This window comes from Artemia franciscana, chromosome 14, assembly GCF_032884065.1.
Source record: "Artemia franciscana chromosome 14, ASM3288406v1, whole genome shotgun sequence".
Taxonomy (NCBI): Eukaryota; Metazoa; Arthropoda; class Branchiopoda; order Anostraca; family Artemiidae; genus Artemia; species Artemia franciscana.
The window spans coordinates 29,282,411-29,301,272 of record NC_088876.1 but is presented as its reverse complement, the minus strand read 5'-3'; the positions used below and the strand labels follow the sequence as shown (position 1 = coordinate 29,301,272).

Below are 18,862 nucleotides of genomic sequence, written 5' to 3'. Positions count from 1 at the left end.
TCGGGGAGAATCAGCTTGGTTTTCGGTCTGGCATCGGGTGCCAGCACGCTCACCGTGCTCTTGCTTTCCTTCTTAAAGATGCTTCGGCTAAAGGGTATGGTCTTCATATTTGTGCTCTTGATCTTTCTAAGGCTTTCGATAGTGTTGTACATAGTCAGGCTCTTTACTCTCTTTATAGCCACGGTATTAACCTTTCAGTTATTTTTCTTCTAAAGTTTTGGTATAGTAATTCTTATCTTCGAATTAAAACTAATGGTGCCCTTTCATTTTCTAATGTTCTTGTTCGTCGGGGCGTACGGCAGGGTGGAGTGTTATCTCCTAGTATTTTCAAATTTTGTATCTCTGGTATTCTTGAGAATATTTCTTCTATGTGTTTTGTTGGTTTGAGCGATATTTCTTACCTTGCTTATGCTGATGACATTCTTCTAATTAGCCGGTCTAAACTCAGTCTATCGCAAATGGTTCATAAAGTTTCTTCTTCTTTTACTAAAATCGGTCTTTCGCTTACTGTTGATAAATGTGAGTATCTTTCTTTCAATGTTCCCTCTTCTCCTAGGCCTCTAATTTTTCAAAATTTTTCTATCCCTCATGTAGATTCGATCCGGTGGTTGGGTATTACACTTACAAAAAATCTTAAAACTCTTCGGGAGCGTGCTGTCTGGGATGCTAGAGTGAAAATCCAGATTGGTTACTCTAAAATTGTTGCCAATCGAGGGAAATACAATCGTATTGCCCTTGGTAAGCTTTATTCTACTTTTTCCAATCATTCTGTTCTTTACCTTTCTGGGCTTTACCCTATATTTAAGAAAAAAGATATTAGCGATATTCGATCCTCTTATTTCCGTTTCTGTAAATTTCTTCTCTATCTTCCACTGTGGTATAGGAATCGAAAGATAATCAAAAAGTTCCATCTTCCGAATATTACTGAGAAGCTGACTGATCTACACAAAAAGCTCTCAGAAACGGCGTATCGGCGTTTGTCGCCTCACCACGGTCTGATCCGTTTGTTTGATTAATGTCTACTGTTGACTCTCGTTTTTTTTTTTGTATCACTTTTTTTTTCCGTTTTTCTTCAAGTCTTTACTCCACTATTTATGTTTTTGATGTATGTAGGTTACAAATAAATATTATTATATTATATTATTATTATTATTATTATATTATTATTATTATTATTATTATTATTATAATAATATTATGAGCAGAAAAGAGAAGCATGAATTCATTGCTCATTATCCTCAAATCGTTTTACCTAATGCTTAAACTGCAGCATACGAAGAATTAAGAACATAGGCCAACTAAGCTATCACACCTTGATGCACAAACATTGATACAGATGGGACTGATAATCACTCTCTTACCCTATCATCTCTTTTCAGGTGAGCGATTGTTTGCCTTATCGATCAGTTGAGTCTCAAAGAAATTAAATTCCCTCATTGAAACTAGTTTTTTCCTGTTATAGAAATGAAAGAAACAATCTCAATCAAACGACCTAATAAGCATAATCGGATGCACAGTGCAGCCTATAATATACATAAAATATTTTCTATAAAGTACAAACATAAGAGTACAAAATATATTCTTGCCTCTACTTTGACATTATCGTCTATTGATGTTCTCTGATCAAAAGAGGAAATAAGATTGAAAAAAGAGGACATAAGAGAGAAAGAGAGTGCTCCTATGATTTCTTAGATTTAACATCAACTTCACCAAATTTTGAAGTTTCATAGAAGTTCACCCGGAAAAATTCTGGGTTACAAGTAGATATGGGTTATAGGCTTTTACTCCAATGGAATTTTGAGATTTTTAAGATTGTTCCTGTGGTTTCTTAAATCGTTCATAAGCTTCACCTAATTTTGTCTAGCCTGTTTTGTTCACATAGTTGCCCTTCTATTTGTATGCTGGGAAAAAATTTTCAAGAATGTTTAACAACATGTACCCTTTGCAAAATCTCGACACAAATAGTAGTATTTAGTTTAGTTTTATACCTCTCATAGTTGACCTGAAAAATAAAAGTTGATGTCATTCGCCAAAAAAATCTATATATGCTCTTTGACAACTTGGATACATTTACTCTTTTGATTTAGTTAAATATTAAGGGCAGAAGTAATAATAGAAGTAGCTTCGAAAGTTTGAAGCAAAACACCCTCAGTCGTTCTTAGAATACTGCTGAGCTGCCTTGTTGGCAATCAGCATACACACAGTGCATTTTAATTTAATCTTAAGGCAACATTTAGTTTTTAAACATAAAGGGCAAATTGCATAACTGTAGGGGGTTGACCTACGCAATGGTCCTGAAGATACAGTTACAAGACCGTTTAGCTGTGCTGAACAAAATGGCTATCTTAAATTTTGATTGCAAGTGTTTGGAAAATTATGAGCTAAGGAGGAGGGCTGATTGCCCTCCTATCACTTTTGACTCTTAATAAGGGTACTAGAACTTTGAATTTCTAATCAAATTAGCTAGTTTAAAACATCAATGATATTGCTTGCTATGATAGAGCAGCGCTGCCTATGATATTACTTATACTTTCAATACTAATTAATACCATTTAATTATCCCCTTTTAATACTTGCTTACGCATAGTTTTTTCGTTTAATTGAAACTCCCCCTTAAATGTTTCAACTTAATGCTTTGTGTCATTAGTTACGGTAACCGTAGAATTAATATCAAAAGTATACACATAGTGTCTTTTGGCTAGTTCAAAATCGGTCACAACTTACCCTGAAAGGTTTACCCCTGACTTGATTGTTTAAGCCGTTATTGTGGTATTGCTTTGTCATCCTATTGACAATCTACATGATCATAGTTCGTTTTGATTTAGCTCAACATCCACCAAAATAGTCCTTGTAAGCTTCACCTTAATACCCTTAGCTTGTGCAGTAGCAATAGTTGTAGTAGCATTAGTAGTAGTATGCACACAGCACTTTTTTTCAACATGAAATTGTTAACTTAATACGATCAATCGGTCCTGAAGCATTGCTGATGTGTCCTCTTGAGAACCTATGAGGGCATAGTGTGTTTTGATTTATTTCAGAGTTGCAATGATGCCCAAATTTTCGCCTTAATACCCTCAGGTTTATTAGTAGTAGTAGTACTAGTAGTGTATAGTGTGTTTTGATTTATTTCAGAGTTACAATGTTGCCCAAATTTTCGCCTTAATACCCTTAGGTTTATTAGTAGTAGTAGTTTTGATTTATTTCAGAATTACAATGTTGCCCAAATTTTCGCCTTAATACCCTTAGGTTTATTAGTACTAGTAGTACTAACGTGTATAGTGTATTTTGATTTATTTCAGAGTTACAATGTTGCCCAAATTTTCGCCTTAATACCCTCAGGTTTATTAGTAGTAGTAGTAGTACTAGCAGTGTATAGTGTGTTTTGATTTATTTCAGAGTTACAATGTTGCCCAAATTTTCGCCTTAATACTCTTAGGTTTATTAGTAGTAGTAGTAATAGCAGCAGTAGTTATAGTAGTAGCAATTAGAAGTAGAGTTAATATTAGTAGTCTTAGCTTTAGAAGCAGTAGTAGTAGTAGTAGCAATAATAATAGTAGCAGAAGTAGTTTTAGGAGTAGAAGAAGTAGCATTATGACGCAAATATTGCATTTTGGTTAGTTCAACATTCCCAATAACAAGCGTTGTAAGTTTTAATTTCACACACGAAACTGTTCCTAAGATATTGCTAATTTGCCATTTTGACAACCTCCATATGGATGGCAGGTTGTCATCTGCAATTTTCAGAAATATTCGCTGAAAACTTCACCTTCATACCCTTAGGTATAGTTGTAATAGTAGTCACAGCAGTATTATAACTACTCAACATCACAATTAGCCATTGATATGATATTGTCGATTTGCTCTTTTGATAACCAGTATATTCGTATAATTCTTGAAATTTTCATCTTAATGCTCTTAACCTTACAAGTAGTTATGATAGAAGTAGCAATTGGAGCAATAATAATAGTAGTAGTAAAACTAGTAAATGTTGCAGTAGCAGCAGAATTAGTAGTATTGTGCAGATATTACCTTTCGGGTCAATTGATCTTCCCCTCTGAGTATCCTTTGAGAGTTCCAACTTAACACACAAATCAAGTCTTAAGGTACGCTATTTGGGCAATCTAAATACACATATTGTCGTTTGTTAACTCAAATTTGCCATCAATATTCTCTCAAATTTTACCTTCATAGACTTAGCCTCAATAGTACTGTTACCACAGTAATTTCAGTGGTAGTAAAAGTAGTTTCAGTGTTAGTGTTGTATGTTTAGTAGTAGTAGCATCAGTATTATTAGCGGTTGTAGAAGGTGCATGTCGCCCTTTGATCAGTTGTACACTTCTTTCGTGATGCCCCAGAAGTTTCATCGTGACATGTTAAGTCATTCCAAAAATATTGCTGATGACACCCTTTTCACCTTAATACTCTAAGCCTTATCAATTGGTGCAATTGCATTAGTAGTTGGAGTAGTTTAGTAGGAGTAGTAGCATGAGGGAAAGTAGCAATGGTACTAGTGTTAGCAGTCACATACATATATTACCTTTTTGTCAAGTGATCTTACCCTTTAAGCATTCTCCAAAAGTTTTAACCTAATACCCAAATTAAGTCTTGAGATAGGCCCATTTGACAATCTGCATGCTCATATGGCGTTTTGATTTAGTTCAAATTCGAATGAAGGTGAAAATTCTGTCAAATTTTCACCATCATTCGTGTAGCCTTAAGTGTGTTATTATCACAGTAGTAGTGGTAGTAGTAGAAACAGCAGTAGCAGCAATAGTGTATAATAATTAATAGTAACAGTAGTAGCAGCAGTATTAATAGCACGTACAATTTGCCTTTTGACCACCTGAACACCCTGATCATGATGCCCCTGAAGTTTCCTCTTAATGTGATAAGCCGTTCCAAAAATATTGCTGATACGCCCGTATCAGCAATCTGTATACATATAGTATGCTTTGACTTAGTTTAACTTTCCCCTCAACGTTTCTTCAGATATTTTTTTTCAATATCCTCAGCCTTAGTAGTAATCGCTACAGAATTCATAGTTTTAGTGATAGTAGTGGTAGCAGTAATAGTACTTGTGGTAGCAGTAGAAGCAGCTGTAGTTGTAGTAGTAGTAGCATGCAAATATTGCCTTTTTGGTCAATTGATCATCTCCCTTATCATTTTCTGAAAATTCCAAATTAATACACTCAGTCATTCCTGAGTTACACCCTTTTGACAACCCATATACAAAAAATGTTATGATTTAGTTCAAAATTCCCCTCAACATTCCCAGAAAGACTCATCTTAATGTCCTTCGTATTTTGGGAAAGTGGTAGTCAACAATGCATACCTTTTCTCAATAACATATACTATATGTTGTTATGTTGCAGCCCTTGCCGTGAGGCCTCTAGGGGGGGGGGGGCATCCCCAAACACATAATTACTGAACCTTTCATCGAAGCTGAAAAAATTAATGTCTCAAAACTTTGTTTGAATGTTTGTTTGGGAAAATGATGGGCATGGGGGGGGGGATAATTCTCGAATTACTTTGACATAAAGAAAGAAAACGATCAAAAACGGAGTTTTTAAAGGCTAAATGAAAACATTGAAGAAAACACGGAAAACGAATATTTCGGAAGAACATCCGCCTCTCTTCTTCAGCGCGAACAAAACAACAGGATCAAGGAAAAAGCAAAAACCAAAAACAAACGTGGAAAATACAACAAAACCAATGAAAAAACCACCGAAAAATTAAATAAAATTCAATAAAAGACCAAAATTAAAAGACATATATCTAACAACAATAAAGTGGGTTATTCGCCAATATCCGCGATTTGCACAATTTTTTTTGTCGGTATTTTTCATTGGTTTTCTTATACTTTCCGCGTTTGTTTTTGCGTTTTGGCTTTTTTCTCGATCATATTATTTCGTCCACGCTGAAGAAGAGAGGCTGCTGTTCTCTCGAAATATTCGCATTCTGTGTTTTCTTCAGTATTTTCATTTGGCCTTTAAAAACCCTATTTTTTGTTGTTTTCTTTCTTTATGTTACTGCGAGCCAATGAGGTTTAAGAAATTACTTTAAATCTTAAAAGGGGACTCCAAATATAAAATAAAATGAGACTCATCTGAATTTAATACGACAACCCATTCCATAAAACCCTTATATGTCCCCAGGGCATGACTTAAAGCCCTTGCCCCACGGCTCTGGGGGGTTGTGCCAACCCTGGAGGCATTGTTATATGTTCTTTGGACTAATTTAAACAAAATTGCCATGGCACAATTTCAATCAGATATATTTGGTGAAAAGAAGGGCAGTTTGGGGAGGGGTAACTGACCTTCATCACTATTGACTCTTAACAAGGAACTAAACTTCAAATTTCAACCAAATGAACCACCTCTAAAGTTTATACAACCATCCCTTCCATAAAAACTTGTTGCCCCAGGGGCATAACTTACGATCTTTGCTCTCAGGCTCTGGTGGTTTGTATAAACCACAAAAACCTTGTTATATGATCTTGCAATATGATTTTGAATAAAAAGACTGTCTCAAAATATCTATTGGATGCACCATGGGAAAACACGACGTGTGTGTCTGGGGGGAGGGTAGCTAAGCTCTGATCACTTATGACTCTTAAAAAGGGCAATAGAAATTATGATTACTAATCCAATGAATCCCCTTCAAAGTATATAAGACCACCCTTTCTATAAGAACCTTATATGCCCCCAGAGGACAACTTACAACCCTTGTCCGGAGCGCTGTAGGGGGAGGGGAGTTGTCTTCCTCACAGACATAATTTCTGGACCCTTCAACTATGATGAAAAAAATTCTTTTCTCCAAATTTTGATTCGAGACATTAAGGGAAATGATGAGCGTGGAGGGGGGGGGGGGTCTGGTCGCTCTCAAATCACTTTGACTCTTAAAGAGTACTATAACATCCAATTTCAAGTAAGCCCCATCTGAAGTTTATACGGCCACCCATTCCATAAAAACTTTATATACCCTCATGGCACAACTTACAACCCTATCCCCAGGGCGCTGGCGCCCTGGGGATACTAGAACTTCCATTTTTTAACCAAATGAGCCTCTTCTAAAGTTTAACAACCCTTCCTTCCATAGAAACTGCGGCAAAACTTACAACTCTCTCCCCCAGGCCCTGGCGGTTTATATCAACCCCAAAAGCCTTGTTATATGATCTTTAGATTATTTTGAATAAAATGACGGTTTTCATAAATTTTTGCTAATTTTTGCTATTTTGTTAAATATGGCTAATTTGTGGTACTTTTACGCTTGGTAGATTATTTGATTTTATTTTTGCTCATTTTTGGTTTAATAGAGTCCTTTTTCTTCGAAAACAAATTCTGTTGAAAAAGTTTTAAAATGAATTTCTGTTCGTTTTATATTGACAAAGTCTTTTCAGGGAAATTTTTTTTTATATTTACATTTTTATAACTTTAATAAATAAAATATTCTTAACATTTTAAGGAATAAAAATCAGTATATGTAAATTAAACTAACAATGCACATTCATTTGTATTTTTTTTTCAGTACAGTGCAAATTATGTTGGCTTGCGAAAGCATAGAGGTTATCAGCCCTACTCATGTTAATTTCTGTTCGTTTCGAGTTTGACTCGGTTATTTATTGTAATTTCTGTTCGTTTTGGGTTTCATTTATTTATTAATGCTGATTTGTGGTAGTTTTACGCTTGGTAGATTATTTAATTTTATTTTGGTCATTTTTGTTTTAATGGAGTTCTTTACTTTTCTTTGAAAAATTTATTTTAAGGAAAAAGTTTTTAATTAATCTCTCTAAAGATGTTAAAGTACATATTTTTCCTTTCATACCAGTCTGCCTTATTCTTCTTATTTTTCTCTGAAGACAGAAACTTCAACTTTAACGCTAAAGCTAAAGATAATCAAGCGTTAAACTTTCCTTTCATATCAGTTTGCCTTACTCTGTATTTTTCTCTCTAACTTATAAAGTCAACAAATCGCAGATAAATAATTTCTAGTACACTCAAAACAACAGCTTAAAAAAAGCGAAAGAATCAGAAAAATCAGTGAAAAGAAGAGATAATGAACCACGAAACTGATGCCCTGCTCATGGATTTTCTCAAATTAAGATCTTGGGCTAAAAATACAACAGCTAATTTTTTTTTAGTTAATTTACCTAAACAAAAAGCAAAATTTTATGTTTTTCCCGTTTTGCATGAAACAGTGAAACCTTTGCTCAACAGACTTACTGTTGAATTGGACAAGGGTAATCCCTCCTACCGTCTTGACGTAAATGCACTTACCTTGTTAATTTTAAATTTAAGACGGGCTTCGGTGGCCATACTTTCCGAAAATCCTTTCTTGAGATTTTCTTCAGAGAATGGTTCCAGTTTCATACAATGAGAGCAGTCAACAAAGTCTCGAAGACGAACGAAATCTTCAGACGGATCTTCCACTAAAAACAAAAATAGCAGGGAATAATTTAAGCCGATGTTTTTGAAAACATGCTTCAGACAGAGAGAGAGGGATAAGCTCCCCCCATTTTACGAGGGGGCACAAAAATGAAAATTACCATCTTAAAAAAAAAAACGGCACTGGAATATACAGTCCCTACCCGTGGAGCTGATCTCCGTTTCATGGCCCTTCAGCAATTAAGTGCAATGGAGGGTTGGGGGCCGTTCCACCCTTCCAGTTCATCTTTCCCTTCTCCAGGTACCCATTTGGAGCTGAGTCGCCTCTGGCCGAGCTTACAGAGTCACGCCAGTGATATTTCTACTCAATATGAGCAACGTTGAATCGTTAATGGTAAGATGACTAAAAAGTGCTAAGGACACAAAAATAAAAATATAGTTTGTCCCTTGGACCCATCTCCCGTTTATTTAGACCTGGAAACCACGATTTTGTTAATGGTAAGTCGCAAATGAAATTGTTAATTTTAACATGGCTAATCGTTATCGTTAATAGTAGGATGGCTCTTGAATAAATAGAATAAAAACAATATTTGTCCCTTGGAACCATCTTTCGTTTATTTTATCCTGAAAACCACATTTTGTTAATAGCAATCACAAATGACATTCTTAATGGTAAGATGGCTAATCGTTATCGTTAATGGTAAGATGGCTATTGAAGTAATAATGACACCAGAAAAAAAACATTGTTTGTCCCTTGGACCCGTCTTCTGTTTATTTCAACCTGAAAACCACGTTTAATGAAATTCTTAATGGTAAGATGACTAATCGTTATTGTTAATGGGAATCGTTGATTATAGGATGGCTCTTAAAGTACTAAGGACACTAAAATAAAAACACTGTTTGTCCCTTGGACCCATCTTCCTTTTATTTTAACCTGAAAACCACATTTTGTTAATAGTAAATGGTTAATGAAATTTTTAATGGTAGGATGACTAATCATTATTGTTAATGAGAATTGTTAATGTAAATATGGCTCTTCAAGTACTAAGGACGCCGGAATAAAAACATTCTTTGTCCCTTGGACCCATCTTCCACTTATTTCAACCTGAAAACCACGTTTGTTAATAGTAAATGGTTAATGAAATTCTTAATGGTAAGAAGACTAATTGCTATTGTTAATGGGAAATGTTAATGGAAAGATGGTTCTTGAAGTACTAACGACATCAGAATAAAAACATTGTTTTTCCCTTGGACCCACCTTCCGTTCATTTCAACCTGAAGACCACGATTTTGTTAAGGGTAAATCGTTAATGAAATTCTTAATGGTAAGATGGCTAATCATTATTGTTAACGGGAATCATTAATGGTAAGATGGCTCTTGAAGTACTAAGGGCGCCACAATAACACACTGTTTGCTCCTTGAGTTTATAGCAACTGAAATGTCATTTTTACCCCTGCGTCACCCTCTGAATTATCTTTGCCCTTATTTTTTTTTGTCCCTTGGACCCATCCTACGTTATTTAAACCTGAAAACGCAATTTTGTAAGATTTTCTCTTTTAGCTGTTTCCAAATTACGAATTTTTTGGAACAGTACCGCATTTTCGACAGTGTTGCTACGTTGAACCATGAAAATAGATAGAGAAAACTAGTTAAATCTGACAACGCTTTCCGTTCATAAAAACTGAACCCTAACAATCTGTTGATTCCCAAATAGGACTACATCATAAACGAAAGCTAAACCTTTTTTAGGTTTTTGAATTTTTTACTGTTTTATTTATTTTAATTATTATGTTTTATTGTTTTATTTAAATTTGCTTTGTTGTTTAGTGCCGTATGATTTTAGAGTTTTTTTGGTATTTTTTTCCCCACGCCTTTAAAATTTGTCTCCCGTTACTGTGAAAACTGCATAACTGTACAAGAGGTCTTATTAATAAAGAAATGAATTTACGATTTTTCCTGACTTTTTGAAAATTTATGGTTGCGCAAGTTAGTACTTAACCAATTAAACACTCAAATTTCAATTTCATTATCCTTGATACTTTCATTTATCATTTATTTCGTGTTACGAGAGCAACACTTTGGTTAGGATTTTTGTGGACCTTAAGCCGAAATGATGAATATGACTTTGCATTTTGGAAAGCTTCGTTACCTGAAGTTATGCAGTCAAGCTTTCGTTTAATCAAACCATGTTTCTGCTTTCGAGTGGAAAGCTCCGTTCTAGCAGGCAGGCACCAGTTTCAAATTGAAGATGTACTAAAATCTATAAGTATTAAATATATGCGGCAGTTACCCAGCCCCATAGCCAATATATCTTCTTTGAGCGAAAAATTTACAGAAACAAAAAATGGCATTTTCCCACGGGCCTGAAAGTGCTACCATCTATTGTTTCTACCCATTTCTGTTGGTGATTTCAGCTGAGTTTATCATTCGGTTTTTCGCACTTGGGATTGCAGTAGAGAAACTGCAATCCCAGATGCAATCAAGAAGGCAATCAGATGTGCCTTTTAAACTTTAAAAGTTCTCTTATCGCTAAAGAAATTAGAGTTTATTCTTTGCTTCTTTCTAAGTGATGACGTTAGAAACTTGGCCTTCGGCAAAAAAGTCAACTTTTGAGCTAAGACACAGATTTTTTTTTTTTTCGACGACAGTCGATAACTTTTGATGACCTGATCAAAGTATATGTCACCCATTTTTTTGGTAGAAAAATTCCCTCGTGAGATGTACTAGGTTGAAAGTTTAAAAAGGTTAAAAACTTCAGTAGTAATGTACACACTGAAACCAAAAATCGGCAACAGTCGGCTTTTAGCTCATAATCATCTTCGGCAACGAGGGGTTCATAGCTTTTGCTAGTTGGTGTACCTATTATTTGTTTCCGGTGTATTTGATGGTAAAACCAATTTGGTTTCAGTGGTAAGACATGTAGGGGACTTGTTTATTTTAAGATCCTTACAGATTGACAACTTAAGCGTTTATTCGAAGCGAGGAGACAAAACTAAAGTTTTGGTCTTGCAACACTTTGCTCAGCAAAGCCGAACAAACGTTGCCGCAACATGTCACGTTGCCCATGCAACGTAGATCGGGTTTTATTGTTTTATTTAGTTTTGTTTATCTTTATTATTTTGTTTATAATATATTTTAATGTATTTATTTTAGTTTTTATTGTTTTATTTAGTTTTGTTTATCTTTATTATTTTGTTTATAATTTATTTTAATGTATTTATTTCAGTTTTATTGTTTTATTTATCTTAAGTATTATATTTTATTGTTTTATTTAAAATTGCTTTGTTTTGTTGTTTAGTGCCATATGTTTATCGGGGTTTTTTTTGGTATTTTTTTCCCACGCTTTTTTATTTGTCCCATGTTACTGTCAAAACTGCATAACTGTGCAATACCCTTATTCATAAAGAAAGGAATTTACGATTTTTTCCCGACGTTATGACAATTTATCGTTGTACTTAACCAATTCAAACACTCCAATTTCAATTTCATGGTCCTTGATACTTTCATTTATCATTTATTTTTATTGTTTCATTTAGCTTTGTTTATTTTTATTATTTTATTTATTATATGTTTTAATTCATTTATTTGAAAGTTTCATTGTTTTGTTTATTTTTGATTATTATGTTTTATTGTTTTATTCAAAATTGCTTTGTATTGCATTTAGTGCCATATTGTTTTATTCAAAATAATATGAAAAAAAACTTCGTTTTCTTAAAGAGTTAAAGAGGCTGCGTCCCATAGTCGAACCTTAAAACGTACAGGAATTAGGAGAGGCAGTTGGGGGGCTGCCGCCCCCCAAACCCCCTGCTTTTAAAGTCTCTTTTGTACAGGTTTTTTGTTGTGGGGGGCTGCCGCCCCCCTAACCCCCCGCTCTTGGCTTCGGAAAGGCCCTCTTTTAATTAACAAAAAATTGAAATGAATGAATAATGGAATAACTTCGAAGAATGTTAAACACAAGAGGACAGGAGAACCATTGCGCCGAAACTAGTAATTAGTAACAATGAAGTTGACCACTCCATTTACATTTTAACATAATTATTGAAACTGTTTCCTAGACACAGAGCACACAAGCTAAGAGCTGGGGGTTTGTTGGTGTACAACAAAAAACCTGTACAAAAGAGTCTTTAAAAGCGGGGGGTTTGGGGGGCGGCAGCCCCCCAACTGCCTAGTTTTAACGTTCGACTTTGGGACGCAGCCTCTTTAACTCTTTAAGAAAACGAAGTTTTTTTCATATTATTTTGAATAAAACAATATGGCACTAAATGCCATACAAAGCAATTTTGAATAAAACAATAATATATAATAATCAAAAATAAACAAAACAATGAAAATTTCAAATAAATGAATTAAAACATATAATAAATAAAATAATGAAAATAAACAAAACTAAACTAAATAAAACAATAAAAATAAATGAGAAATGAAAGTATCAAGGACAATGAAATTGAAATCTTAATATGAAAAAAACGAAGTTTTTTCATATTATTTCTGTACGTTTTTCTACAATCCATGGTGGATGTAATTTAATAATAATTTTCCATGTTTATTTTCTCGCTTTCTGTATCAATAAATTCAAACTGACAAAATTATCTAATTTTGATAATTTTAATAGTTTAGCAGCTTAATTAAAAATTTAGCAGCTAGTGGTTTTTACCCACCCGCCTCCGGTTTATGGGCCCAGGGCGCTTCCGCTGCGCCAAGCTGCTGTTATGCTTGTTATCAAACAAGTTATTACAATAGAAAATTTCACCAACGGCTTCAATTAGGAAATCAATTTAAATGGTTCTTTTAACTTGCTTCCATCAAGCCTTACCCCCGCTTCAGTATAAATTCTTGTGAACATTCCAGTATGTAATTCTGATCACATGTTTCCATGTTTATTTTCTCCCTTTCTGTATCAATAAATTCAAACTGACAAAATTACCTAATTTTACAAATTTTAAAAAGTTAGCAGCTAGCGGTTTCGATCCACCGACCTCTGGGTTATGGGCCCAGCAAGCTTCCGCTGCGGCAAGCTGCTGTTAGTGTAAGAATTTTTCAAACAAGTGATGTTATTACAAGAGAAAATTTTACCTTCAATGGGGAAATGGGTTTTTCTAAGCTAGAAAATCAGGGGGTTAAGATTTTCCGACGAAACTTTCCAGGAAAATTACTCGGAGAATTCCGCGTCGAATGAGTCTTCGTACACCCAGATCCGATGTCGGCTGTGACCTGTAGGCGTGGCAGAAAAAAAGGGTTTCTGTCATTTTTCTCAAATAAAAATTTTACGGATTAAGACAGAATTTTTTGAAGCTTTCAGTCAGTCTCACCATGTCGAGCTGATCATTTTGATGTACTTGATGTTGAAATTCGTAACTTTTAACAACAAAAAACTTAACATGGGCTCTTATGGGGAAATGGGGTTTTTCTAAGCTAGAAAATCGGGGGGTTAAGATTTTCCGACGAAACTTTCAAGCAAAATTACTCGGAGAATTCTGCGTCGAATGAGTCTTCGTAAACCCAGATCCGATGCCGGCATGACCTGTAGGCGTGGCAGAAAAAAAACAAAAGGAGAACATGAACATTATGTGGCTATGCTTGGTTTCTGGAAAACAGGGAAGGAGTTATCGGATCGAGCTGAAATTTCGCGGATAAGCTCCTGGGCCCTAGGGGACCTTAACTTGTGAATTTCAGCCCGATCGGACAACGTTAAAAGGGGGCTGGGGTTGGGGGGTCGAAACTTTCGGCCAGATTTTCCCCATGAAGGAAAAGTCGGAGGGGGATGAAATTTGGCAGGTTTCTTAGTTGGAGCTCGGGCTACGAAATGCATCCCTCCCCATCCCTCTGCGACCACTGGAACCGAAGATCGCTTAACATTGTCGTGGTTCGCCTCTTTAAAGAGGCACGAGTGGGCCTCCTTGATTGCTTTGTATTGCATTGTTGTTTAGTGCCATCAGCATTTGTTGGTAGTTTTTACGAAAGTAAAACAGTTCAAAATAGGGATGAAACCTTTTATTGACAGTGAATAGATATAAAATTATTTAACTGGATATTTCGAACACATATACAGTGTTCATCGTCAGCAGTTAAATCCAGTTATATCCAGTTAAATAATTTTATATCTATTCACTGTCAATAAAAAGGTTTCATCCCTATTTTGAACTGTTTTACTTTCGTCATGGAAAGGCAGTGTGGTCTTCGAAGTTATCTACGTTGGTAGTTGTTTCCCATGCTTTTTTATTTGTTCCCCGTTATTGTCAAAACTGCATAACTGTGCAAAAAGGTCTTATTCATAAATAAATGAATTTTCAATTTTTTCCCGATTGCGCAAAATAAAATTTACGATTGCGCAAGTTAGTACTTAACCAATTCAAACACTCAGATTTCAATCTCATTATCCTTGATACTTTAATTTATTATTTATTTTTATTGTTTTATTTAGTTTTGTTTATTTTTATTATTTTGTTTATTATTTATTTTAATGTATTTATTTGATATTTTATTGTCTTATTTAATCTAATTATTAGGTTTTATTTAAAATTGCTTTGTATTGCGTTGTTGCTAAGTGTCATATGTTTTTAGCGTTTTTTTTTTTCCCACCTTTTTTTATTCGTCCCCCGTTACTGCCAAACTACATAACAATGCAAAGAGGTCTTTGCACTCACTAAGAAATTATTTAACGCATTCATTAAGAAATGAATTTACAATTGTTGTTCCCAACTTTTAGGAAATTTATGGTTGCGCAAGTTAGTACTTTAACCAATTCAAACACTTGGATTTCAGTTTCATTGTCCTTGATTATTCGTTTTTATTGTTTTACTTAGTTTTGTTTATTTTTTATTTTAATGTATTTACTTGAATTTAATATTGTTTTATTTGTTCAATTATTATGTTTTATCGTTTTTTTTTTATGTTTTATCGCTTTGTTGTTTAGTGCCATATGTTTTCAGCATTTTTTGGTAATTTTTTCTCATGCTTTTTTATTTGTCCCCTGTTACTGCCAAAACTGTTTAATTGTGCAAAGAGGCCTTATTTATTAAGAAATAAAATTAAGATTTTTTCCCGACTTTTTGAAAATTCATGGTTGCGCAAGTTAGTCCTTAACCAGTGCAAACACTCAGATTTCAATTTCATTGTCCTTGATACTTCCATTTATCACTTATTTTTATTTCTTTATTTATTTTTGTTTATTTTTATTACTTTGTTTATCATTTATTTTAATGTGTTTATTTAAATTTTCTATTGTTCTATTTATTTTAATTATTGTTTTATGATTTATTTTTGTTATTTGTTTTGTTTATTTTATAGATCATTTATTTATTTTTCATTTTCTTATTATTTTATTTTATTATCATTTATTAATTTTAGTCATTTTTATTATTTTTCAGTTATCTTCGGCTTCAATTTTAAACAGTACTAAAAATTGGCAGGAATTCCAATGTATTGCGATTCATTGGGTTAATTTTTTCGGCCTCTCTGGGATTACTTTGGATTTTTTTTTTTAACAATAATTTAGCTTGATCTACCTAATGAAAAAAAAAACAATATCTTCATTTGAACGATGCCTTCGTTCTTTGCTGATTAACCTATAAGGACTTCATTACAAAAACAGTAGCTGTAAAACATACACACACAAAATAATTAAGAAACATTTATTTCAATTTCCTCTAGAGGAATTATATAGGCCTATAAGAAATGCATCTTTGTTGTTTCAACTAACACTTCCAAGAAAAATTCGAAACTTTCTGCAAATGATTCTTCTTTTTCTTCTTGTTTAGATTAATAAGAAAGCGCTTTCGCATAACCTCATCGCTGGAATCAAATTTTGAGACCTAGAGTGCGGTGCTGAAGCTGATTTCAAACTCTGCAGCTGCAGCTCGGACTGATTTCGGTTCTGTGCTGCAGCTGATTTCAAAATCTGCTGCACCAGCACAGGATTACAAATAATCTTAAATTTTTAAGAACACAAATCTATAAAAACAAATTCAAAAATGAAATAGAGATCACTATCAAACAGTTCGTGGTAACGAACTGTAGTAAGGAGCGACCCGGCTCAATAGTAACCAAAACTCTAAAAAATTGAAATTTTGATATCAATAGCTACATCAAAAGAATCGCATTTTAATGCTGATTTTAAATATATAAGTTTCATCAAGTTTAGTCTTACCCATCAAAAGTTACGAGCCTGAGAGAATTTGCCTTATTTAGGAAAATAGGGGGAAACTCCCCCTAAAAGTCGTAGGATCTTAACGAAAATGACACCATCAGATTCAGCGTATCAAAGAACCATACTGTAGAAGTTTCAAGCTCCTATCTACAAAAATGTGGAATTTTGTATTTTTTGCCAGAAGACAAATCACGGGTGCGTGTTTATTTGTTTGTTTGTTTTTTTGTTGTTTTTTTCCCCAGGGGTCATCTTTTTACCAAGTGGTCCTAGAATGTCGCAAGATGGCTCATTCTAACGGAAATGAAAAGTTCTAGTGCCCTTTTTAAGTGACAAAAAAAAATTGGAGGGCATCTAGGCCCCCTCCCACGCTCATTTTTTCCCAAAGTCAACGGATCAAAATTTTGAGATAGCCATTTTGTTCAGCATAGTCGAAAACCACAATAACTATGTCTTTGGGGATGACTTACTCCCCCAAAATCCCTGGGGGAGGGGCTGCAAGTTACAAACTTTGACCAGTGTTTACATATAGTAATGGTTATTGGGAAGTGTACAGACGTTTTCAGGGGGATTTTATTTTGTTTGGAGGTGGGGCTGAGGAGAGGGGGCTATGTTGGAGGATCTTTCCTTGGAGGAATCTGTCATGGGGGAAGAAAAATTCAATGACAAGGGCGCAGGATTCTCTAGCATTACTATAAGAAAACAATGAAAAATAAACATGAAAACGTTTTTTCAAATGAAAGGAAGAAGTAGCATTGAAACTTAAAACGAACAGAGATTATTACGCATATGAGGGGTTCTAAAAATACTTTAGCATAAAGAGCGAGGTATTTAGGAGGAGATAAATACCTTGATCTTTATGCTAAAGTATTTTTAGTAATTTCAACTATTTATTCTACGGCCTTTCTGATTCAGGGGTCATTCTTAAAGAATTGGGACAAAACTTACGATTTAGTGTAAAGAGCGAGGTATTAACGAGGGTACAAATCCCCTCGTATACATAATAAAAATATAAGGTTATGAAAGTTTGTTACGTAAGTTAATTCTTAAGTTACGTATATTTTTTACTAATAAAAACGTTCGTTAAAAATTAAAAGTTCTAGTTGCCTTTTTAAGTAACCGAAAAATTGGAGGGCAACTAGGCCTCCTTCTCCACCCCTTATTTCTCAAAATCGTCTGATCAAAACTAATAGAAAGCCATTTAGCCAAAAACAGAATTAATATACAAATTTCATTTTAATAATTTATGTGCGGAGAGCCAAAACCAAACATGCATTAATTCAAAAACGTTCAGAAATTAAATAAAAAACTAATTTTTTTAGCTGAAAGTAAGGAGCGACATTAAAACTTAAAACGAACAGAAATTACTCCGTATATGAAATGAGTTGTCCCCTCCGCAATCCCTCGCTCTTTACGCTAAAGTTTGACTCTTTGCCACAATTCTACTTTTTAAAACAATTTAAAGATTTAGCGTAAAGAGCGAGGGATTGCGGAGGGGACAACTCATTTCATATACGGAGTAATTTCTGTTCGTTTTAAGTTTTAACGTCGCTCCTTACTTTCAGCTAAAAAAATTTTTTTTTTTTATTTAATACTAGAAAAGCGAAGTCATGAAAAAATAGTCTTTACGTGGATGATTCATGTATTTAAGCTAACATCGTTTATTTTAGTAGGAAAAGGCCATAATGAAACCAGCCTGAATTCCAAAAACTATCTAATTTTAGTCCCCCCCCCTAGATGCCCCAACCAGCAACCCCAGATGTTCCGTTTCCAATTGTTTCCTCTGCAACAATCCTAGGCGTAACATTTACAAGTGACTGCTCATTTAAGCTGCACGTAGACAATATTGTGCACAAACATCACTACTCAATCCAGAGCTTAACAAGTATGCTCAGGTTAGGCTTCCCTGATCGTCAGCTCCTACTGGCGTATACAACATACATCAGGCCTATCCTCGAGTATTGCTGTTCCGTTTGGGGTCCCCTAACTCAGAACACAGCTTACATGGCAGAAGAACTAGAACATGTTCAAAAACGAAATACTAGGATAATATTCAGGCCCAGCTTCCGCAACTACGAAAGTGCCCTTGAGCTCTTGAATTTGCCCACCTTATTGGATCGAAGACATGAGCTGATAATGAAATTTGGGAAATCACTGTTAACAAAAGAGAAAAACCGATTCATAATTCCACCATCCTCATCAATCAGCAGACATACTAGGCATAACAACAAATTAGAACCGGTCAAGTGCCTTACAAACAGATTCGCAAACTCCTTTTTACATTACATTATTCCCTAAGTGCATTTAATAAGTGAATTGAAAGTTGTGCCGTAT

At 34.4% G+C, this 18,862-nt stretch overlaps 1 protein-coding gene across 2 annotated transcripts in view; it reads right to left on the bottom strand.

Moving 5' to 3' along the window:
- The window catches only part of LOC136035547 (histone acetyltransferase type B catalytic subunit-like), a 53,231-nt gene that overhangs the window by 11,557 nt on the left and 22,812 nt on the right, over window positions 1-18,862 (bottom strand). For both annotated transcript variants that reach the window (XM_065717404.1, XM_065717405.1), the window contains exon 9: window positions 8,277-8,428. In XM_065717404.1, coding sequence (XP_065573476.1) covers window positions 8,277-8,428 — 152 coding nt within the window. The remainder of the gene's footprint in view (window positions 1-8,276; window positions 8,429-18,862) is intronic.